The sequence below is a fragment of the Ipomoea nil genome, unplaced genomic scaffold (genome assembly GCF_001879475.1).
Source record: "Ipomoea nil cultivar Tokyo-kokei standard unplaced genomic scaffold, Asagao_1.1 scaffold3314, whole genome shotgun sequence".
Lineage (NCBI taxonomy): Eukaryota > Viridiplantae > Streptophyta > Magnoliopsida > Solanales > Convolvulaceae > Ipomoea > Ipomoea nil.
The window spans coordinates 6,387,571-6,412,386 of record NW_017619742.1 but is presented as its reverse complement, the minus strand read 5'-3'; the positions used below and the strand labels follow the sequence as shown (position 1 = coordinate 6,412,386).

Below are 24,816 nucleotides of genomic sequence, written 5' to 3'. Positions count from 1 at the left end.
ATATTACACAAATCTTAATAGTATATGACTGTTTTGGACGAGAAGTTAAAATTGAGGATTTTATTTTTATATATAATATAGATAGATTAGAAGTTTAATTGCATTATTTAGTTGATTTAAACGGTTTATTTGATCCTTTTTCCACCAAAAAAAAAAAAAAAAAAAAACTTTTAGTGCCTTATGTCATTCTCACTCTTTTCTCATTTATTTATCTTACTTGTCAATGGTTGATTATGGTTAACGAAAGCATTATTTTTTTTGGATATACCCAGGGTCTCCATCTTTAAACACAATGACTAATCCCCTCGCTGAAGAAAGCATTTTTTGGTAGATTTAATTTATTAAAATCATATCTATATTTGTATATTCATTTATATTTATACTATGTTGATTGAGGACTTAGGCTTGGATTCGTAGAGTGATTAGAGTTCATGGGTAGAAGAATGGCCTATGTTGTGCCTAATTAATGAACCAATGAGTGGTATAAGTTCGGCCTAAGGAGTCATAGAGGGATGCATGCATGTTATTCTTAATTAAAGAGCCAATGAGGTTTGAATTCGTAGAGTGGTTACAGTTCAAGGGTAGAAGAATGACCTATCTTCTGTCTAAAATTAAGGAACCAATTAGGGGTATTCAGGCGCGGAGACAAGATTAGATGATGTGGGGATCAATTACGATTTAAGAGTGAATGATTAAATATATTAATATTCATTTAATATATTTCAACATATATGATTACATTACAAATCTACTAAAACTGAGTAGCAGACTAATATTTTCTTTTTAATGTTGTGCCTGCTCATGATATATACATAATCACCCTATGATTTGGCTAATCTTAATTAATTCTTTGTTTCAAATTAATATATATTTTATATATCTAATTCTTTGTTTATGTAATCATCATCTTCTTTGACTTGGAAGACTGAAGCCGCCATTACTGCAATTATTCAGAGAATGTTGCTTGAAGAGAAATGAAAATATACAATACCAGTAATTAATCAAAAGATTCAAAGCTTCAAAGATATATGAAAAATGGCCAGGTTACTCATTCAAAAAGATAAGAGTTGATATTGTGAAAAACCTAGAAAATAGGAAATTTAGTCTGCAAGATTGATTGGGAGGGGCCAAATATTTTGAGGACGGAGGACACCAAAATAAGTATTATACTATTAAAAACAATTTTAGGGGAGCAGGTGGGGGGGGGGGGGGGGTAGGGTCCCCTGCACCATGCAGGTGGCTTCGCCCCTGGGGGTATTATATGTTAAGCTTAAGGAGTCAAAGAGGGATGCATGCATGTCGATTTGAGAATGTTTGGGGTATAAAATGAGTTAAGGAACGAAAGTTTGGGGGTCCCAAACAAGAAAGAAAGAAAGTTTGGTGGTCGAGAGATCTAGAGTTTAGAGGGTAGGAGCGTAAAGATTGCAGAGATGAGAAACAAAATGCGGAAGGGTAAAGAGTTTTGGGGTCAAACAAGAGAGGTAAAATATTTAGGGGGTTGAAGCGTATAAACAGTAGGGATGAGGTTCAAAATGTGAAACGATCTAAAATTCAGAGAGCAACGATAGAAATAATTTTGGGGTTAAGACAAAAAGATTGTGGGATTGAAGTTAAGGTGCAAAATCATCAAGAGGAATAGGATCTAAAGCCAGAAGGGGGGCATGACTACCTACGGCAGCCCCACATGCATATCTGCACTATGTGAGGTTCGGTTGGTTGTGGGGGCAGCATAGTGCTACTACACCATGTTAGAATTCTTGTTGGTATAACCCAATAATAATCCTAAAAAATAAGGATTATTATTTTATGTAGGAAAAAGGGAAGGAAAGATGAAGAGATTGGTTTGTGTTTGGTGTAGGGTTTTTAGCAAGAGTCAAGCGATCACTCTTTCCTTAAAACCTTATTTGCTACCTCCCACAAGTGCTATGAGCGTTGTAGCCTAGGCTTCCCAGGATAAAACTTGCTACGATTCAATGTTTGAGCACCCAAACAAAGAATCCGGCGAACTAGAGCAAGATTATGAACACAGTATAGCTAAAAAAGGAGTAGAAGCAGAAAGTTTTGAGGCTTGAAAAAATTATCTTTCTTATTGTAAATTTAATGGGTGGCATAACATAGCCCGCAATGTCGGAGCACACAAAATTAGGCTTAAGCCAAGCCTTTTAGATCACATTTTGGGATTTGATTTTCACCCCCCTACGCGCGAGAGAGAGCCTCTATACTATAAATTCAATAAGTTTTTAAAAGACTCTTGTATAAATAGTGGGGCAAATCCTCTTCCCAAACCAATGTGGGACAAAAGCTCACTTTTTCCCTTCATTTTTCCAACTCAATGGGTCTACTTTGAGAATCAATATCTCATTTGTTGGAAAAAGGGCTTGTAATCTGTAATACATTTGAGATACAACAATAATACAGAATACAACATGGAACAAAAACTGGATCATTTGATATCTGCAGGCGTGTAATCACTTTCCTATAAGCTTTAAATCTCCCTCTATAAAAGCAACAAGGTTCAAGATTTAATCTTATGGGATACAAGAAGATGAATGTAATTCTCAAGTTGCTTTGTTTGAAAATTCCCTGTAGAGATGTAAGCCTGTGAAGTATCTTGGTTTCCTGCAAAATAATTGCTTGTAAATTGCATGTGTTAACTTTTCTCTATATCTTTCAGATTTCTCTCCAACATATTTATATAAAATATTTTGATGGTTAGGAGAGGTTACATGGAAGTTACAAAAGTTTAAAACTTCAACTTCCACAAGATATATCTTGAATAATATATCTGTCACTGGAGAAATAATTAAATTTTGAGTCAGTAACTGTATGCAAAATTATATACATACATATATATATTTATATATTCCTTACGCATGAAAACTTGCAAAGAATAAATATAAATAATATACATATATGTAGTTCAATAATCTCAAGCATACAGCTACATATACCAAGCATGTTAAGTGTAACTTTGAAGCATATAGCTTCAAAATGCATAAAACCTTAAGCATGAAAAAATCCAAACATGCATTAATACTCTCAAACATATTAGCTATAACTCTCAAGAATATTAGCTATATATCACAAGCATATAGCTATATACTCTCAAGCATATTAGCTATATACTCTCAAGCATATTAGCTATATATCTCAAGCATATAGCTATATATCACAAGCATATAGCTATATATCACAAGCATATAGCTATATAAATTTCTCTCAGTATTTTAATTAACTTTCTACCAAACTAAAATAATATTTACAACTCCACAACTCCAAATATTATTTAAGCTTTCATGGTAGTTCATCTGAACCATTAATCTCCATTACTATATAAATTTCCAACATCATTCACTCATTATCCGTTTTGAGCGTACAATATATCAATCTCTTCGTCTCACTACGAAGAACCTGAATCCAATTTGACCCGACCCAAATCGGAAGTGGACCCCATTGATAATTGTACCACAAATTAGCCACTTAACATGTCATTTTATGTCATTTTAAGCTATTTTTTTTCCAACACACCACACATGGATGAGTTAGTGTACCCCGCGCACTAGCGGTCTCATGCAAATCTCCCAAACTTTCGGGACATGTGGTTGGTCTAGTGTGTGCATATAATGCGAGATGCCTCCACTTTTATAAAAATTTTAAAAGTACAACCGCATACCCTGCCTTATACACAACAAGTTTATTAGGAACTTTAGACATCATCATCTTTAAAATCTCTCGTTATATATGCGTCATGTACTATCAATTGCTAGCCCTCAACATCCATTGCTGATCATACTAGCCCCTACTTGCCACGATGCTAGCCTTAGCAGCCCCTGCTACTTGGCCCTTAGCAACCCCTTAGCAATCCCTATTGTATTGTTATATTCCCTCCAAGCCTATAGCCCATTTGGTTTCATTTTAATTATATTATTCAAGCGGTCGTTATACCCTGCACCACGGCGCGCATAGTACTGTGCGTTCCGCGCCTCCCAAAACGACGTCGTTTTTGTAAGTTATGTAGGAAGTTGACGTGATTATGTGTATTTATTTATAAATTATGTGTATTTGTTTATACCATTATGTACATTTTAATATAATCATGTACATCTTTTTTTTATAAAATTATGTACATCCGAAACAAAAAATTTATGTGTATTATGTTAAGAGTTGATGTTTATTATGTTAAAAGTTTATGTATATTATGTATTATGTTAGATTATATGTATTATCTTTTAAAAAAAAGTATGTGTATTTTGTTATACAATTATGTACATTCATGTATACAATTATGTGTATTCTAATATAAAATTATGTACATTTTTAAACATGAGATTTTTTTTTTAAAGAAATTACCCGCCAATACAGGATAACGGAATTTTTTAAAAAAATCTTAAACGACCTCATTTTGCATCAGGACACACAATGCAATGCGCACCCTGGTGCAGGATATAAATTGCCTTATTCAAGGGACCAAAGGGAAACCATAATCTAATGTCCATTATTGACTATTTCCATGTGTTACCTAATTTATCTACACAAATTTAGTTTTGTGGTGGGCTTGTTCTAATCAAACTATCAAATATAGATAGATATTATGAAATATTATTAGATACATATACAAATTTGTACAAAAATTTATAGATTTAATGTTGCTATTGGTTTTCCTAGTATTATGACATTTAATTTTCACCTATAATTCTCAACTATCAAAATGACAACTTCATATCTTTAGGGTTTGTTTGTTTGTTTGTTTTTTTTTTTTTTTTTTTTCTGTTTTTTTTGTTTTTTTTTTTTTTGAGGGGATATCTTTAGGGAATTAATCATTTACTATTTTTAACCTTTTGCTACCTTATTTGCCGGTTTTGTACTAAACCCATGGATAGAAACATAATTTTCAATTCACCCCTTCTTTCAACCCTAAATTAGACACTCAAAGCGGCGTTCATATTATTCTAATCTTTTAAAAGCTACCGTTGCCAACATCCAACAACATAGGAATCTTTAGAGCTTTGAAAATTAAAAATCAAATTTGAATACCCTATCCATCACCACCATCGATGCCTCTAGGTAAGCATTTCCCCTCATTTCTTTCATTCTTTTATTTTGATTCATTTCATTTATAAAGAACACTACTCAAAGCTACGCTCACATTATTTTAGTCTTTTAAAAGTTGTCTTTTGTCAATACCTTACATAGTAAGAATCTTCAGGATTTTAGAAGTTGAAAATTGAATTTAATTATCCACAACATCATCACCATTGATGCCTCTAGGTAAGCATTTTTCCTCATTTCTTTCATATTTTTCTTTCAATTCATTCCATTTACTTCTACAATGTAGAGAAAACATTGCAATGCAATATTTGCATAAAGAATATTTGATTTAATTTATTGCTTTTAATATTTATTTCTATCATTACTTACTTCCACAAGTATAACATTGTAACTTGTTCTTGATTATATAGATCATTAAAAAAAATGTTATATTTGTTGGCTTTAATTGATCATTTGAAATTTGTAGGTTATGAAACATACTCCTCCAACTAGGAGAGATAATTTCTTTAGCCATTTAGCTCTACTCCACACCAAACCAACAACTTTATGCACAATACCATTTTTTTTTTTAAATTAAATTTATAGCTTTACTAATTTGTTATGGAAACATTTAGGCATTTATGTGGTACAACTCCCTACTCTTATTTCTCAAAAGCAAGTAAGATGAGTTTGCACTTATAGCCATCATGTTCACATACTATATATAAATCTTTTTGATGTTTTTGTAGTTTGCACATCCATTAAGGATCCTTTCATCACAAGTATTCAAGGCTAATTTAAGATGGGTGGATTGCAAATTACATTTATATTTTTAAGTTTATTGTTAATTAAACAAACAATGTACCACTTGATTAAAGTGTCAAAAAAAGTAATTTCAAAGGATATGCAAAGATTGTGACACAATATTATTTTTTTAAAAAATAAATGAAACTCCATTAATGACGGTCTTCAAGCAAAGCATTACAAAGAAATGGAGGGGGAGAAAATCACAGCAAATTATGGTGTGGACCATGATTCACACAGTGCTATGTGAACTATAACAAAAAGTACATTTTTAATATACTTAAAGTATATTATTTGTATACTAAATATACATTATACAAAATAATGTACTTTTAGTACTCAAATAATGTACTTTTAGTACTCAAATAATGTACTTTTCTTAAATACAATATATATTTTTAATATATTAAAAATACATTATTTGATAATATGCAATCTGGTTTAGGGATGACAATGTGCCCCGTCCTCGACGGGGACCCCCGATCCTCGCCCCGAAAGAGACGGGGATAGGGAAGATTTTCGGAGAACGAGAACTGGGGCGGGGAACATTTGTGATTCCCCGTCGGGGACGGGGACGGGGATGGGGACACCCCTCCCCTCCCCGCCCTGTCCCCGAATATATATATATATATATATATATATATATATATATATATATATATATATATATATATATATAGTATTTTAATTTTTAAAATTAAGACTTATATTTTAAAATTTTTATTATTAAATTTAATATTATTTAACATTTTAATCAGAAGTTGACGGAGAATGGAGACCTGTCCCCGCTTAATTTCCCGCGGGAATGGAGATTGGAAATATTTTCAATTCTCCGTTGGGGACGGGGAGCATACTCCTCGCCCTCGCCCCGCCCTGTTGGTATCCCTAATCTGATTTAGAAATATTCTCCCAAACTAACAAGTGGATCATTCGATTCAAAGATTGCTTGGAAAATACAAATATGAGTAAAATAACTCAAAGGATCTTTAATATCAAAATGACACAAAACTTAGAAGATCAATGGTGACTTTGACTCTAAAATTTGATTAATCTAATTTTTGATAATGAACAATAATTTTATGATTTGAGTCACGAAATGTGTGCCTTTTGAGCAAAAAACAAAAAAGTTGGTCTCTTTCCCTAAGTAGAGAGGGTGGTCAGTTCCCACTTCCCACTTGCCAGTTCACTCCCACTGTTCTTGTCTTCTTGGATGCAATTTCGTGTTTAAAGCTTCGATCTTTCTTCTCAGGCATGACATTGTTGGAGTCTTGGCTTCGCTCCGATTGATTTATTGGCTCGGGTGGGACGACGAGGTGCAGTAGTAATTGGAAGAGACAACGACGACGGAAGCTCCAAGACAAGTTCGAAGCCGCTCTGCTACCGGCGATCGACCGGCTTGATGGCCTCGAAGTTCGAAGCTACTGCGCCGGCGAGAGGCGAATCGGAAATGTGCTGCTAGTCCGCGACGGAAGGGAGTGAGTGAGTGAGTAAGTGAGGTACGAATTGATTTCTTCTTCATTTCCTTTCCTTTCCTTTTGTCGCTGCGAATTAGGGTTTTGGTAATTTGGTTTGTTTCCCTCCAAACTACGTCGGAGCGGAGCCGGCCGCGTAATAGGCGCCTTCCATCGCTTAATACCATTATATATGTTTTTGGCAGTAGAAGTATTGGCTATTTATCATTATTATTAACATGGCTGCATCCTTTAGTAACTAGATAGTGTGCCTTTGCCTTCCATTGTCCTGGTTTCTTTTTCTTCTTCCAAAAGGTTGAATCCCCGACTCCACGACCCCACACTCCGGCCCGATAGAGCAGCAGTAAACAGGGACAAATGCCCACTTTGGACCTTGGTCTTTCTCCGAAATACTGTCTACTGCCTATTGAATTAGTGAGCTAAGTTCGAGTTTCGAACCTTGGTCTCTTCTCTCAAATACAGCTAGCCCGTGTGGGCCCTGGTTTTCTTTTTCTGTAAGTACAATGTATGTATGCATGTATGATTTTTGTGATGATTCTGGATTATTTGACAGGTACACATAGTAATTGTTGAACAAAGGTAGGAGGAGTATTTCAAATAAAAATGGGGTCTGACTGGAGTGATGAGGATATGAGTATGATTGTTACTCAAATTAGTGTTGGTGGATTTGGCAATGATGTAAATGCAAAGTGTCTTTCTGATTATTTTGACGAAAAAGTTGGACACATCTGGAGATGTAGATTGAAGACTTCTTCGACTCCTTTTGATACTTACCCGAATTATGAGGTAGATCCTCAGAATGTGAGAAGGAGGAATGACTATGAGAAAGTGGTACCACACGCATTTGTACATTTTATGATGCCAAGTACAGCAATCTTTGCTCTGGCTGCTGCGGGGCGCAATGAGCTCGTATTGGCGGGGAACCCTTTGAAAGTCAGTTTGGGGCCCAAGAATCCTCATCGCATGAATGAGATTAGGAGAACTGTAATGCCATTCAGGCTCGAACATGTTCGTGTTGAGATGGGAGTTATGGCAAGTCGTGATGACTTTGTTGTGTGTTGGAGGGGACCTCCGAAGGGGGTTGATTTTCTTGTGGATCCTTTCAATGCTACATGCCGGCTACTTTTCACGAAAGATACCGCTTTTAACGCCCCTGATGGAGCGAAACATGTGGTCATAAAATGTGATTTTAAGATGGAGTTCACACTGAAAGAAATCAACAAAATAGAAAAGTACGAGGATTCGTTCTCTTTAGTGATCTTGTTGCAGCTGGCTTCATCTCCTCTTGTTTATTATAGAACAGCTGATGATGATATTGAAGATCTAGTTCCATTTGAGTTGCTGGATGATGATGATCCATGGATCCGAACTACAGATTTTACACCTAGTATGGCGATTGGTCGGTGTAACACATATCGAATTTCAATTCCACCTCGCAAAGGGCCCACTTTTAATAAGGCCATGGAATATTTTGGAAAACAGAGAGTGTGTATTGATTATCCAAGGCACAACCTCCAGGTACGAGATAAATGTGATTTTAAGGCACCCATTCCCCCTTTCTTCTGTATTCAGAACGAGAAAGGTCTAAGCTTTCCGGTCTTGTTTTTGCTGAATGCTGTTTTGCACAAAGGAATATTCAATCAGCATCAGATGACTGATGAATTTTTCACGTTGCTAAGAAATCAACCAGAGAATGTAAACTTGGCTGCTCTCAAGCACATATGGGCTTACAAGTGGCCAATGTATGAGGCATCAAAAGCGTTGATGTTTGTTCAAAAATGGCTGCTGAAAAACCCAAAACTTATCGAGGGGCGAAAGGAGTTAGATGATATTGCTGAAGTGAGGAGGTTAATTATTACACCCACAAAAGCGTACTGCCTTCCACCGGAGGTTGAGCTTTCAAACAGAGTTCTCAGGAAGTATAGGGACATTTCTGATAGATTTTTACGTGTTACTTTTATGGATGAGGGAATGCGACCGCTTAATCGGAATGTACTGTCTTTTTATCCCGCTCCTATTGTGAAGGACATCACAAAAGCTTCTATCCCTCAGAAGACTGTTGTGTTCATGAGGGTGAAGAACATTCTGAAAAGAGGATTTACTCTATGTGACAGACATTACTCCTTCTTAGCATTCTCCCCTAATCAATTGAGGGATCGTTCTGCCTGGTTTTTTGCTGATGGTCCAGATATTCGGGTACCCAACATCAAAACCTGGATGGGCAGGTTTACCAACAAGAACGTTGCCAAATGTGCTGCTAGAATGGGACTATGCTTCTCATCCACGTATGCTACCTTCAATGTACAATCAAGTGAGGTTGACGAGAAGCTTCCTGAAATTGAAAGAAATGAATATATTTTTTCTGATGGAATCGGTATAATAACACCTGATCTAGCAGCAAAAGTTGCAGAGAAATTGCAGTTAAGTGTCAACCCACCATGTGCATATCAGATAAGATATTCAGGTTTCAAAGGTGTTGTGGCGTGTTGGCCTGGAAGAATAGACGGGGTTCATCTTTACCTCAGGCCAAGTATGAAGAAATTTGAGTCCACTCACAGAGTCCTTGAAATCTGTTCTTGGACTAGATTTCAGCCCGGGTTTTTGAACAGGCAGATAGTGACTCTACTTTCTGCTTTGGCGGTGGAAGATCAAATATTCTGGAAAATGCAGGAAACAATGATTTCAAGACTCAATCAGATGGTTGTGGATGCGGATGTGGCTTTTGATATCCTCACCGGTTCTTGTGCTGAGCAAGGAAATACCGCTGCAATAATGTTGAGCGCGGGTTTCAAACCTCAGACCGAACCTCATCTACAGGGAATGCTGGCTAGCATACGAGCTGCCCAGCTTAGTGATCTGAGGGAAAGGGCCAGGATCTTTGTTCCTTCGGGGAGGTGGCTGATGGGCTGCTTGGATGAACTAGGGGAACTCGAACAGGGTCAATGCTTCATCCAAGTTTCAAGTGCTTCTCTGGAAAATTGTTTCGTGAAGCACGGTTCAAAATTCGAGGCAAGGAAAAATCTAAAAGTAATACAGGGCCTTGTTGTAATTGCTAAAAACCCGTGTCTTCACCCGGGAGATGTGAGAATTCTCAAGGCTGTTGACATCCCTCGTTTGCACCATCTCTATGATTGTCTAGTCTTCCCCCAAAAGGGGAATAGACCACATACCAACGAAGCATCTGGCAGTGACCTTGACGGTGATCTCTACTTTGTGACTTGGGACGAGAATCTTATCCCCCCAAGTAAACAAAGCTGGATGCCCATGGAGTATGCTGCTGCAGAGGTTAAAGAATCGCCTCGCAATCTTACTCAGTCGGTAATTACCTACCATTTCTTGGCAGTCTTCTTCTGGCTACTTATTCTTTTAATCATTGGCTTCTAGACTTTATATTCATTGTTTTTCCATTTGTCGAACTGCTGCTATTCTATTCAGAGTTAAGTTCCGCTTGTGTATAAACATTCTTTGCTCTCTCTCGTTACAGGACATCATAGATTTTTTCGCAAAGAACATGGTCAACGAGAGCCTTGGCGCAATCTGCAACGCCCATGTTGTTCATGCAGATCTGAGCGAGCATGGAGCATTGGATGACAAGTGCCTTAAGTTGGCCGAGCTTGCTGCTATTGCAGTTGATTTCCCCAAGACCGGAAAAATCGTGAACATGCCAAATGATCTCAAACCCAAAATGTATCCTGATTTTATGGGGAAAGAAGAATACCAAACGTACAAGTCCAAGAAAATCTTGGGTAAACTGTACAGGAGAATTACAGATGCTTATGATGAAGAAAATGAAGGAACATCCGGTGGGCCAATGTGCCTCCCAGAAGATGCATATGACCCCGACCTTGAGATTCCCGGGTCAGAAACATTCTTTGAAGATGCATGGAGCTGTAAGTGTTCTTACGATGGTCAAGTAAACAGCCTTTTGGGGCAGTATAAGGTTAACAGAGAAGACGAAGTTGTTACTGGACATATATGGTCCATGCCAAAGTACAGTAGCAACAAGATCGTCGATTTAAAGGAGAGACTAAAGCACGCCTACAACAACCTGCGAAAGGACTTCAGGAAAGTTTTTGACCAATTCCCGCCAGATGTTAACCAACTCTCAGACGACGAGAGGAATGCGTATTATGAACGAAAGGCATCAGCCTGGTATCAGGTGACCTACCATCGCGACTGGGTTAGTAAGTCTCTGGAGCTGCAACACCCCAATGAGGCCGGGGGGTCGGTAATGTTAAGCTTCCCATGGATCGCAGCTGATTACCTTGCTATGATCAAACTCCGGTGCAAGGGAATGGGAAATGCCGATTCCAGTAAGCCCATCAACGCCCTCCGAAAATACCTTGTCGACCGAATGTGAGTGATTCTGAGCCTTCAAACTACATTAAACCTTTATTTTTCATGTGTTTTGGCAAGTCTTTCCAGTCTGTAAATCAACTCTCCAAGTACTGCATCTGTTAATAGTATGGAGTATTTGACCAATCTGTGCCAAATTTTTAGTGGTTCCTTATTACACCAAATTCATTGAATTATCAACTTTCAAAAGCTATGAACATCACTGATGAACAGGTCAAAATCAAGAAACAATAAACAATATATTGGTGAATCTTTTTCACAACTGTGATGAACCTTTACATACTGACATTTTAAAGAGCAAAGGACCCCTACATTTGTAGCATGTGCCATGGGGTTGCTTCCTCCTTTGTCCATCTTCTGCTCAAATTTAAGTATGCATTCATTTCTCATGTTCTGTCTATTTGTCAGTGTTGCAAAAATCGGGCCTAGGCGCTAGGCGTTCGGCCACCTAGGCGCCCGCCTAGGCGCTCTAGGTGCCGATTAATCGCTCTAGGCGCCCGCCTAGACGTTCTAGGCGCCCTAGGCGGTCCCCAGTGCCTAGCAATTTTTTCAACCTTGCTATTTGTTTAGTTGTTTTTCACTCTCTTTTGGTACCCTCATAGCATTTGTTTTTAATAGGAATAATACTCAAATAGATTATCGAATTATACGTGAAAATGCAATCATGCAATTAAATCACAATTGACATGTTCATCCGGTTAATGTTGACGCGGCTAGCATCCCATTCAAAAATTATTATTTTAAATAAAGTAAAATTTTAAAAACTCACCCTTCTCCCATACAGAGATGAAGAGTTGTCTTCATCTCCAGTCGGAGACGAAGAAGTTTTCTTCCTCTTCAGTCAACGACGAAGATAGGGAAGGGGTGATTTTATTTATTTATTTTTAATATAAGTAAAAAGAGTTGGTACTATTATTGCTATTTGTATACTATTTTGTGGTATACAAATATCAATAAGACATTTCTTTTTCTTTTTTCTTATAAAAATATAGAATATCTTTTGTTGAGTCATCATCATGAATGTAGAGGAAGAAAATAATTGGGTATAATGGAAGTGACAAAGCGATTTGATGCAAATTTAATGACAAGTTAAATGATCCAACCAACTACTTGTAAGTGAGAGGAAACACCATTTAATGATCCATATGCCCTCCACTTATCTCATCTCAATTTTTGCCCTCCAAATTTAAGTTGCCTTCAACTTGGGGCTTAGGAAATTATTACACAATCACTCATTTTTCATGTAATGCTTATATTTAACGAAAATTTTAATCTCAAAGTCAAACTATCCATTTATTATATCTATAGACTATAGCACTGTGGGGTGCATAGTGATGAGGACACAAAATAATAGACCTTCTAAGTAGGGACAATAATTGCTCAATTGTCTATGTTCACAGAGAAGCTAATTACGGAGCGTTTGGTTGGATGGAGGGAATTAGCTAATTAGGTGGGAAAAAATTTGTAATATTCTATGGGAAATAAATGATGTGGCAATAAAGTGATAATTTAAATTCACGTGTTTGGTTTGCATGAATATAATTATTGAAAATTTCAATTTCAATGTTTGGTATACATGGTAATTTTTATTTTTTTGGGGTTAGGTCATGAGTTGTCCTGAGCAAGCCTTAACTGTAGAATGCACTTTTAAGCCCGTACCATACGCAGACTAATCATCATTCGTACCGGCCCGTTCCAATTAAGGGACAAAGTGTTGACCATATTAAGTAGTATAAAGTCTAAAATGCACATATTTATTATTATTATTATAAATCCTAAATGATCAAATACAAATTTTTTGCTTTTGAAACTTTATGTAACACGCTATGAATAAACTCTAAAATTACATTACGAAACCAATTAAATAGATAAGGAAGAATTTAGAATAAAAAATGAAATTAACTAAAAAAAAAGTGTTATAACAACATTAAGGTGAAATCATATCAGATCACCTTGGGTATGTTTGGTAAAATGGCTGTTAGCTGATTGTGTTAATTAGATGGTATAAATAGTTGATAACATTAGTTGATTATAGAAAAGTGTTTGGTAAATTAGCTATTAGCTGATAACTGTTTGGTATAATTTCTTTTTTCAAAAAGCTAATTGAAAAAGTTGCTTGGAGTAGCTTTTTGAATTTTAGTCTTTTGGAGTTGCAAAAAGCTAATTAACCAAACATTTATATTGATATTTTAACTAAATCAAACAATTAATAGTGATCAAATAAGCCAAAATTGACCTATACAGGGCCCTTATTTCTATATTCACCATCGACACAATTGGAATATCTAAGGTGAGGGCCATTCTCAAGAGTCACTTTGTCACCAACTCACCATTGGACAAATATGTACTTTTTTAAAATGAAAAATAAAACAAAATTTTAAACTGAGTATTTAATTCAATCACAATATTGATCAATTATTAAACATATTATAGTTAACTATGCCGTGAGTTCAATATTGATCAATTATTAAACATGTTATAGTTAACTATGCCGTGAGTAAAAAATCTTAAAATGGGATGTGCTTTGTATAATTTTATACCTTTGCTTTACAAGTTATACTCTACTAGTCTACCTCTACATACTAAATAACACTATAATTCATGACATTGTAAATTTTTCTTTAATAAATTAAGTAAAAATTGATATATATTTTCTTTTCCTTTGCTTTCTTTTTACTCATAATAAATGTCTTAAGAGCATTCATATGTGGGTTTTTCACATTTTTTGAGGATAACATGAATTATGTAGAGGAGAGAGAAGAGATGAGTTCCTCTAGCAAGATTGCGCCAGTCGGGCGCGTCAAATGCTCTATCTTTTTTTTTGTTTTTTGTTTTTTTAGCGTCAGGGCCTGCTTTTTTATTTATTTTTTATTCTCTTTCATTCCCCTCTCTCCTAATTGACACCTCAAAAAAAAAAAAAAAACACTACTAGATGCTCTAAAGTCTAAGGGCTCGTTTGGTTCGCGGAAAATATTCGAAAGCAAATGGAATTGAAATTCCATGGAAAAGTAGTTATTGGGAATATGGATTCCATTGTTTAGTTGGTGGAAAATGAGTTACTGGGAATATGAATTCTATTGTTTGGAAGATTGTAAGGAATAATGTGTATAAATTAAAGACCTAAATGTCCCTATATACAATAATAATTAAGAGGAAAGCATAAGGGTAAAATAGTCCAATCAACTCAATCTTTCTTCTCTCTAATCTTGAAAAACAAAATACCAACCCTATGCTAAGAAATTGTTTTCCTTATATTTGAGGAATTAGTTTTTCATTGAAAAACAATTTCCATGAACCAAATATCATAAAATTCTTGTTTCCTCAAATTTTAAGAAATCATTTTTCTTGGAAGTTTTTTTCCATGAACCAAACATCCCCTAAAGGATAAAGGTGATGAAAACTTTTGCTTTAATTTATAGTACAATTATAATCTGACTTTTTTTTTTTTGAGTTCACAAGGTTACTGTACTCTTTCTTCTCTAATAATACCCCTTGTCCCCTTCCCTCAACCAACCCCCTTTTGCAGTTCCTTTAATTTATTATGGTGCAACACGAGAAATACTTTTTCTCCTTTTATTATTATTTTTTCATTATATATGTTGTGTGAATAGAAATGCATTTGCTTTGTTCTCCATCTGCAAATTGCTTTATTACACCTAGCTACCAATATTCTAGCTACTCAATTCAAAGAAAATAATTTTTTAAAAAAATTATATTAGCTATAAAGTTTTCTTTTTTTTTATACTTTTAAATTAAAAGAAATTAATTATTTTCAAATTATTCAAACTTAATACCCAATAAGTGCACTAACAGTACACTTGGTTTATGAAATAAATTTGCAATTGAATGACATTATATTCTCGAGAATAGACATATTTCATTGTTTGTTAAAAAATTTATTCTTAAGAATGAGCTATCCTCCTTATAAAGGAAATCACTATTCTTGGGATTGTTGTGGTATTAGATTATTCTTGAGTTATTAGGAATATCCTATATTTATTAATTCCTAATTTACCCTCATGTTAAACCTAAAATTTGTTAGATTCTTTTTCTCCCCATTGCAGCACTTCACTATCTTCTTGTATGGCACGTGATGACAATTAATCATTATTAATATTTACATTTTATTAACATTACAACTATTATTCTTTTGTTTGTAATTTATTATATATTATTTATGTTTCTTTTGAATATTTTGTTTGAAAAAAAAAAAACTTATGCTATTCTTTTTTTTTTTTAAATATTATTAAGTGTCCTTCAATTTATTTTTTTTTTAGTTATATGGATATTTTGTTTGATAATAACTTATATATCTTTTTTTTTTTATAACAATAATCTAATTGCTATAGAATAATATTATTTGATAATTTTATGTACTAGAAACATATTATTATGTTAGATTAAAAGTATTCAATAAAAAATACGTATCCATAAAAGTTAAAGCAAACACGATAATGCTTACAGTATAACTACACGTATATAATAATAATATAATAATACTAATTATTATTATTATTATTATTATTATTATTATTATTATTATTATTATTATTATTATTATTATTATTATTATTATTATTGTTGTTGTTTAGTAGAGAGGTATTTATATATGTCGTTTGAAAATTTATTCGATTTTTATTCTTTAAATCAACTAAACAATGGAATAACATTCTTAAAGTCGATCTATTTTTTCTGTGAACTAAACAAACAATGAAATAAAATTCATATTTAATTTTATTTATTGCCAACTTGGGGATGTGGTTGAGTGGAAGGGACTCATCCCTCCTTAACCAAAGGTCAAGGGTTTGATGCTTGGCTTTGAAAATGAAGCAGCTTTAAATTTTCAAACAATTTAGCGAGGGAATTAGTTACTGTCGTGAACCAAACATATTGTAGGAGTCTAAGACTTTATTTGGCACACTTGCTTGAGTGCTAATTGTTAAACGTTAAAAGTTGCTAAATTAGGTAATTGGAGTTTTGGTAAAATTGAGGTGTGAACAACTTTCTTGTAAAAATCATGAACGTGCAATATAATGTGCAAAATTACCAACTGCATATGATGATAGGTATTAAGAGTGCAGTTAGAAATGTGACTCCAGTACCACACAAAACTATAAAGCGTACGTATCGTATGATATGTAAAAATACACTCAAAATATTTTAACTTTTATATATCATATGATACACTTTTAGCGTTTTGAAATTCTGCAATACTTTGTTAAAAAATTTAGTATAAATTGACCTTTTAAGTGGTTATTTTGAGATGTTAATTTAACTACGATTTGCATCGATCAAAGTGGATTTGGGTTTTACTAGTTGAGAGAACGAATTTGATGTATTATACGCTCAAAATGGATAATGAGTGAATGTAAAATTGATTCTCAAAGTATATATATCCATTGAATTGGAAAAAATAAAATTTGGAAACACTTTTAAATAGTCTTTCTTCCACATTAGAAAAGCATGTTGGTTTGCACTAATATAAGCACAATTCTTCTTTTTTAAGGAGTTTGAATTGTGTAGCGTAACACAAATCTCATAATAAGCTCAAAAAGCTTGCACCTGAACGCTCAATAATTGATTATAATTACACTACAATATAATCTTTTTAATTAAAAAAAAAGATAATGAAATATGAGCACGCACGGGTTTAGTTCAGTGGTTCGGTAAGCAGTATTTGAAAGAAGATATCAAAGTTCAAACTCAGCGGCGATAGTGTGAGAATTATGTCTAAAGTGGACAGATCCATTGTGCGCACTGTTATTTGACCCTGTCTGCTGAATCGGGTCGGGATGCGGGGCCCTTGGGGTTGGGGTTGGGGTTGGGGTTGGGAATTAAACCTGTTGGGCGAAGAAAAGATAATGAAATATGATCTACATACACAACAATCAATTATCATAAATGTATGAAGACTAATTTTCGTCAGATATGAAACATATATAAAAAGGTTTCATCGCACATCTTTTTCTTTTTATTTCTTTTTTACAATCAACCAATTAAGACATATATTTAATTGTAACTAAATGATTATTGTTGTCACTTTCCGACAGGGAGAGCAATATTAGGAGGAATTCTTGTAAGCAAAGTGTGATGAAAAGGATATATTATGTTGGTTTTTCCGTTAACTTCAATTCCTAAGAGTTTCAACTAACTAAGAATGAAAACAATATTCTAGGATTAGAATATTAGATTGAAAGAAAACCAATAGCGACATTAATCAAATACTACATGTGCACTTATGTTAGGTAAATGGTGTTTTCAAAAATTATTACACCTTCATACTCCACTATATATGTCAAGTAGGCAAAAAGTGTAAATAATATCACTCCATATATAGATTAATACACATTAATATGTTAAAAGACAATTGCAATTTTCATCTCTAAATTTTTGAGTAATCGCGATTTTCATCTCTAGTTTTTGCATGTGCTCATTTTTTTTAATGTCTTTACTTAATGGGGTGTTTGGCAAATAGTTGTTAGCTGTTAGCGGATTAGGTTAGTGAGTTTGACTAACTGATAACATTAGCTGGTTGTAAAAAAATGTTTGATAAATTAGCAGAAAAATGGTTGGTAAATGAGCTCTTAGGTGATTACATACAAAATGACCTTAAGGGTATACTTTATTTTCTTTTTCTCAAAAAACTTTTTGTATTTTAACGTTTTGCAGCAATAAGCTGTTTAACCAAACAACAACAATGCCTTCACTAAGACTCGATTTCATAACCTCCTACATGGAAGAGATCACTACATGTCATCTGAGCACAATATGCTCGGCTGTTACTTCTCTATTTAAATTAAACCTCTTGCAATTGGAGGGTATTGTTGTAAACATACACTTACATTCACGCATCATCCGGTTGAAATATTGTGATCCTGACAATAATTAGCCCCAAGCTAAGGGATATTACAAACAAATTACAGGAATTGGAGAGAACCCGAATATTGTTGATTAAGAATAATTGATCCAGAAGAATATAATACATGTGCAAGAACTAGGAATGAAAATAACAATTACTCAAAATTTAAAGATGAAAATTGTAATTTTTTTTCAGGTGTTAAGGAGTGGTCCCCAACCTAAGCCTAAGGGAGGACTTAGCTCAGACCATTGATATAAAGGTTGAGGTTGATCTTGAGTCTAGCCTATTTTTAGTGGGTTACTCGGTTCCAAGTATAGAAAGAATTAATTAATAATTTAAGACTCAAATTGTAAGACAAGTCCAAAGTTTAACCGGTCTAATAGTCATTATTATTTATATTTTTTGGATCAAAAAATGAGGAGAGAAGATCCTAGGACCTCAAGAGAGGTTCCTCACCATTACACTTCTGGTCCAACAACAACCCACTTTGTCCTCATCCAAAGCTTAACCGATCTAATAGTCATTATTATACATTACTGACAACCTCAGTATGTCATTAATTAATGTCGTCATATTTAGATTATGAGATTAGAAGAGTCATTTCATTTGTGCTAATTTTGTATTTAAAAAAAAAAAGAGAAAAAGAATTATATATGTACTATATATAGTATCATATATTCATAAATCAACTAACTTTATTCATCATTTACAATTTACAACATTCAAACTAAGATGGTGAAAATCAATAAAAGGAAAAGGGTAAAATTAAAATAGATTTGGCTTCTTACTTTCTTGGTACTAGCTAGCTAGACTACCTTAAAGCCAATAATAACCTCTATATATATAATACTAATTAATAATTATTTATATATATTGTTATACAGATTAAAGGTTTAAAAGGGAACCCTAATTAATTTTACATGATAATTAATATATAATAAGTAAAAGATTGGTGTCATCATTTAACATGAAAGCAACATCATATCTTGAACATGATATATAAAATTAATTTTGATGAATTGATGAGTTTGGAATATTCCAGTTAAGAAGCTCTTCAACCATCTGCATTGCCACTCTGTTCTCGTCATCCATATCGGCAATTACTAATTCATCTGGTGATGATGATGATATCCCAAGAGAATTGTTAGAAGAAGATAATGAAGATGATGAAGATGGCGAAACTATATTATCCCATGAATTACAGTACCCTCCTCCTCCTCCTGCATTATTATCAGTAGTGGATGATGATGGGGTTTGGCGTTCTTCTTCTTCTTCTTCTTCTTCAGTAGCGCAAACTTTCTTCTTCTTCTTCTTCTTTCCCTGCAGCTCGATCTTGGTGAGCCAGTTGGAGCCGGAATCCTTGCCGGATTTCTTCTGCCAAACTCCGATATGGCAGCCGTCCGTGTCCAGCCTCAGGCAGGTGATCGACGGCGCCGGCTCTCTGCAGCATTTCTTCAGCTTCGCGCTTAGAACATCCACCGGGATTGGCGGCGTCGCCTCCCCGCCGTTGCCGTTGCTCTTCTCCTTGGCAACCGCCGCAGCCGGGAAGTTCGTCTTCGCGTTCTGCCCGTTCATCAACACCGCCGCCTGGTCGTAAGCTCTGGCGGCTTCCTCCGCCGTCTCAAAAGTCCCCAGCCATATCCTCTTCTTTCTGTTATCAAACACAAACACATCGTTTTAAGGTTTTTTTTTTTTAAAAAAAATAAATAAAAAATCCCTGTCAGCTCAAAAGTGTGTGTGGGTGGGGGCTTCAATTCCTAGTGTATATATATATATATTGAATGAAAGAATGGAGAAATGTACTGGGTGTATGTATATATGCTAACATTCTAAAGGAAGAATATATATAATGTAGGTGAAGAAAGAATGAATATAAATGAGGTAAATAGGGTTTACAGAAGAGGGTGGCGGATTTCTGAAACCCAAGAGCCCCACTGGCGTTGTCTGACACCTCTGAACTTCTTTGATTGTACCATGTTACTTGTTTTTAAAGCTTTACTTACTTTTGTAATGGAGAATAATAAAGAGAGCTTCAGAGATATAGATAGATGTTGTATGTATATGTTCAGAATGGATATTGAGGTAGGGAGCTGAGAGAGAGAGAGAGAGGGAATGTGTGTGAGAAATAGATGAAGAGTTATGGCGCCGAATGGGTGGGTTTGGGTTTATGTAGCTATCCTGGTGTCGGTGGATGGGGGTGGTAGTGGAGGAGATGGATGGCTTAGCTAATAGCTAATAGCTAATAGCTAATAGGTAGAATAGAAAGAAAGAAAAGTCTACACACAAAAGTGTGGCCTATGGTGGGTGCAATAAAAGTTTCACCTGCTTGTCTATGACTAAGTCTATAAACCTTGATGTTCAGAACTACTTTAGTAAATGCATATGCATGATATGATATATAATGTTGGACCACACATATATACATAATATTATTATTTATTACTCTCTCCCTCTCTCATCTATTCTACTTTACCTACCTTGTTTGGTATTCATTAGACAAACCAACTCTTTTATATGTGTTTATTATTATTTTGGGAAAATGGCACTTTTTCCCCTTTTGTTATATACTTATAGCACTTTTTCCCCCTAAATTATTTAAGTGTCAGTTTTTCCCCCTGATATATTAAATGGACATATTTACCCTTAAAATAAATATTTCATTTATTTTTCTTCTCCAACAAATTATAACCACGATTTGAAAAAATAAAATACATTAAGTGTTGAATTTAGAATATTTTAAAAATAAAAAAATAAAATTTTAAAAGAAAGTTTGAACCAACCGTTCAAATTGGATCCAAAATTGTGAACCGACGGTTCAAAATAAAACTCAAACCGCGATTATATATACTTATATGTGAGAGTCAATATAAATGCGAAAAAAAAACATACACTATTTGCAAATATTATGATTCTAATTTAAGCTATTGCTAGTAGTTAATCCTATTTGAACCTCCGGTTCACGGTTCAGGATCCATTTTTTTCCAGTTCACGATTTTAATAAACGGAAACCCAAATATTGGGTTATGTTATGAATCATAACCGAAATTTTTTAATTTGATTGCTATAGTGTTTGGTTCAGTTCGAACCGAACCGTGGTCATCCCTACGTATAAGCAATAATTTGTTGAAGAAGAGAAATAAATAAAATATTTGTTTTAAGGGTAGAAATGCCCATTTAATATTATCAGGGGGAAAAACCGCCACTTTTATAATAATTGAGGGGGCAAATGTGAATGCATGAATAACTCAGGGGGAAAAAGTGCTATAAGCATATAACACAGGGGGAAAAAGTGCCATTTTCCCTATTATTTTTAGTATTTTAAAATGTGATTTTTTTTTGTGTGTTTAATACTACTTTTAATGTAGTTTCTAAATATATAAATTTTGTATTCTAATACTAAATAAAAAAAATTGAATTAAAAATAACTTCAGTCAACCTCGTTAGTGAAATGAACACATAAAATAGGACAAAGGGAATATATTTGTGTGTGTAGGCACACATTAACATGAGAACTCAAGTGTCCATCTGACAAAATTTAACACATCTAATGCACTTTGAAAGATAAAATGTTGTGGCATTCTAGTAAGTTTTTCTAACTTTGAAAGTGCGCTTTTTAACCGTATAAAGACAGACCCTAAAACCTGTCATTTACCATTCATATCATGACCGAGACTCTTTATATCCTTACCCCAAAAGGCTGAATCCCCAACCCTAAGGGTCCCCCCACACTCCGACCCGACAGAGAGACTCTTTATATCCTTATAAATACATCTGACGATCTCTTCATCATGTACTTTACATCATCATGGATTGATCAATAATAAGATTATTCCAAAATTATTATTCTCATTTGAATTGGTATCAATAGACCAAACGATCCATGGCTACAAATCCTACGAAAAACGAACCATATATTGTTAAGTGTATATTGTTAAGTGTATTATATTTTCAAGCTAGTCAAAAATGAACCATATATTGTTATATAATGCACTTTTAAAGTTGAAAAAAAAAATTATCAAAATGAAACCACAATTTTTTCATTGCTCTAGAATTGTTAAATCTAGCCAGATAAACAATTTAAATTGGTTCTTAATTTTCTTCTGAGAATTCTGTATGATTATTTTCATATATATATATATATATATATATATATATATATATATATATATATATATATATATATATATATATATATATATATATATATATATAAAGAGAGAGAGATTTTAAAAAAATATGTAATGGCATTTTCGTAATTATTACCAACTTTACTATGCAAACTTGAACAGTAAAATCTGCCATTCTCAGACTTTTTCAGGTTTGCACATTTAGTATTAAAAAATTGCACTTGCAAAAATGTGAAAGTCCATTGTTCTTTTTAAGATTTCGATTTTAGAGTTTGATTGAATTTTTGGTTTTATTTGGTTTAGTAGTTCACTTTTTATTGCTTAGGGTCTAACATTTACGGTTTAGATTTAAAATTTAACTTTTTCGTTGATTTTATAAAATTTACCATGTTTGCGTATTTAGTTGTTGAAGATTACATATTTAAGTGTTTAAGTTTGCACAGTGAAATTGATGATAATTACGAAAAGCCACCGCTTCTTTTTATTTATTTATTTTTTTTATTTTTTAAATTTGATCAGATTCGTCAAAATTTTATAAATGTAAAACTAAGATTTGTTATTATTTCTCTCCTATGGTATGGTACTGTTCTCACATGATTCTTAGCCTATAATATATATATATATATATATATATATATATATATATATATATATATATATATATATATATATATATATATATATATATATATATATATATATATATATATATATATATATATAGGGAAGGGATCAGGTGAATTTATGGCTTCCCGTGTGGTTGTGCGGTTGATTAATGTGCATGAGTTTTATACTTAATGTGCGTGAGTGTGTAATGTTAATGTGCGTAAGTTTTGTACTTAATGTGCCTGAGTATTGTGCTTAATGTGCGTGACTTGAGTTCAGAATTACGAGCTCAGAAGGAAACAGAACAGAAAGAGAAGGTGGGTGAAGCTTTTCTGATTGTGTGTGAATGGATGGATATATGTAAACGCACATATGGCTGTTCTGATTTTATGTTTTATCTGTACAGGAGAGAGAGAATGCTAATGAGCGCGAAAATGTTTCAATATGTAAGAGCATAAAAGACATTGTGAATGAGGTTGAAACAAAGGAGACTGGGGAGGGTGGTAAGAAAACTCAAAAGGCCCCTCAGTATGCAAAGAAAAACAAGACAAAATCCATTCATCCACCACTTCGAAACAAAAACAATAAGAAAATGCAGCAGTGGATGCGCATAATTTTCACAGCAGTGGATGAAAAACACACTCACGCACATTAAGCACACAACTCACGCACCTTAAGCACAAGACTCACACACCTTAAGTACAAAACTCACGCATATTAACATTACACACTCACACACATTAAGTACAAATCTCAGGCACATTAAGCACAATACTCACACACATTGAGTACAAACCTCACGCATATTAATCAACTGCACAACCGCACGGGAACCTTTCAATATATATATATATATATATATATATATATATATATATATATATATATATATATATATATATATATATTTCAATTCAATACCCTTCCGTAAATGTATTACAAACAACGTAACTGCTTCTTCATGTGTGGATCAAACCAGATTTGAAACCTATACTGGTTATATCTGATTCGGCCATCATGAAAGTTGCTGTTAGCAAGAAATGAATATGCATGTAATTGACAATTAATATTGCAAACATTTATTACATTTGAATTAAATATATACTGCATGAGGTTTAATTAACTGAATCCCTACCATCACAAAATTATTATTATTAATATTTTTTTTTGAATACACCATCACAATATAATAACCTTCAATTATGCACTTATAAACTTAAAGTAATTATTGGATGATAGTCTCTAACTAGAGTACAAAAAAAATGAATATGTCAAGTTTTGATGAATTTACTTTGGAAAAAAGAGGTTAGAATCTCAATTAAGCATATAGAATAAATGGAAATATCTGTTTTTAGTCCTTCAATTATGCACTTATAAACTTTTTAGTCATTATAAAATACACCTTTATCATTACAAAAAGTTATAATTTTTGTCCCACGAGTAACAAAACTGTAAACTTTCATTGGGAATGTGAACACTAGTGTATAAATATTTGAAGGTCTGTAGGATAGTTGGGACACATCTTGCAATTTATCTCATCCGTTAGTCTCCAGAGCAGAAACGA

The 24,816-nt window shown here is 33.8% G+C and overlaps 2 protein-coding genes across 4 annotated transcripts; one reads left to right on the top strand and one right to left on the bottom strand.

The window, feature by feature from the left end:
- The first annotated feature begins 6,948 nt into the window (after positions 1–6,948).
- Positions 6,949–11,786, top strand: LOC109169571 (RNA-dependent RNA polymerase 6). 2 transcript variants are annotated; one of them, XM_019318443.1, is made up of 3 exons: positions 6,949–7,318; positions 7,856–10,622; positions 10,789–11,786. In XM_019318443.1, exons 2-3 carry the CDS (start codon positions 7,908–7,910, stop codon positions 11,662–11,664), a joined length of 3,591 nt encoding a protein of 1,196 aa, XP_019173988.1. In that variant the 5' UTR covers positions 6,949–7,318; positions 7,856–7,907; the 3' UTR covers positions 11,665–11,786. The 2 variants fall into 2 exon arrangements, with proteins under 2 accessions (XP_019173988.1, XP_019173989.1); XM_019318444.1 differs by having other exon boundaries at positions 6,949–7,328; positions 7,858–10,622.
- A 7,408-nt stretch (positions 11,787–19,194) lies between these two features.
- LOC109169355 (ethylene-responsive transcription factor WIN1-like) lies at positions 19,195–20,696 on the bottom strand. 2 transcript variants are annotated; one of them, XM_019318237.1, is made up of 3 exons: positions 20,416–20,696; positions 19,656–20,170; positions 19,195–19,619 (listed from the first exon to the last, which is right to left on the bottom strand). In XM_019318237.1, exons 1-3 carry the CDS (start codon positions 20,493–20,495, stop codon positions 19,525–19,527), a joined length of 690 nt encoding a protein of 229 aa, XP_019173782.1. In that variant the 5' UTR covers positions 20,496–20,696; the 3' UTR covers positions 19,195–19,524. The 2 variants fall into 2 exon arrangements, with proteins under 2 accessions (XP_019173782.1, XP_019173781.1); XM_019318236.1 differs by having other exon boundaries at positions 19,195–20,170; positions 20,416–20,695.
- Positions 20,697–24,816: the final 4,120 nt, after the last annotated feature.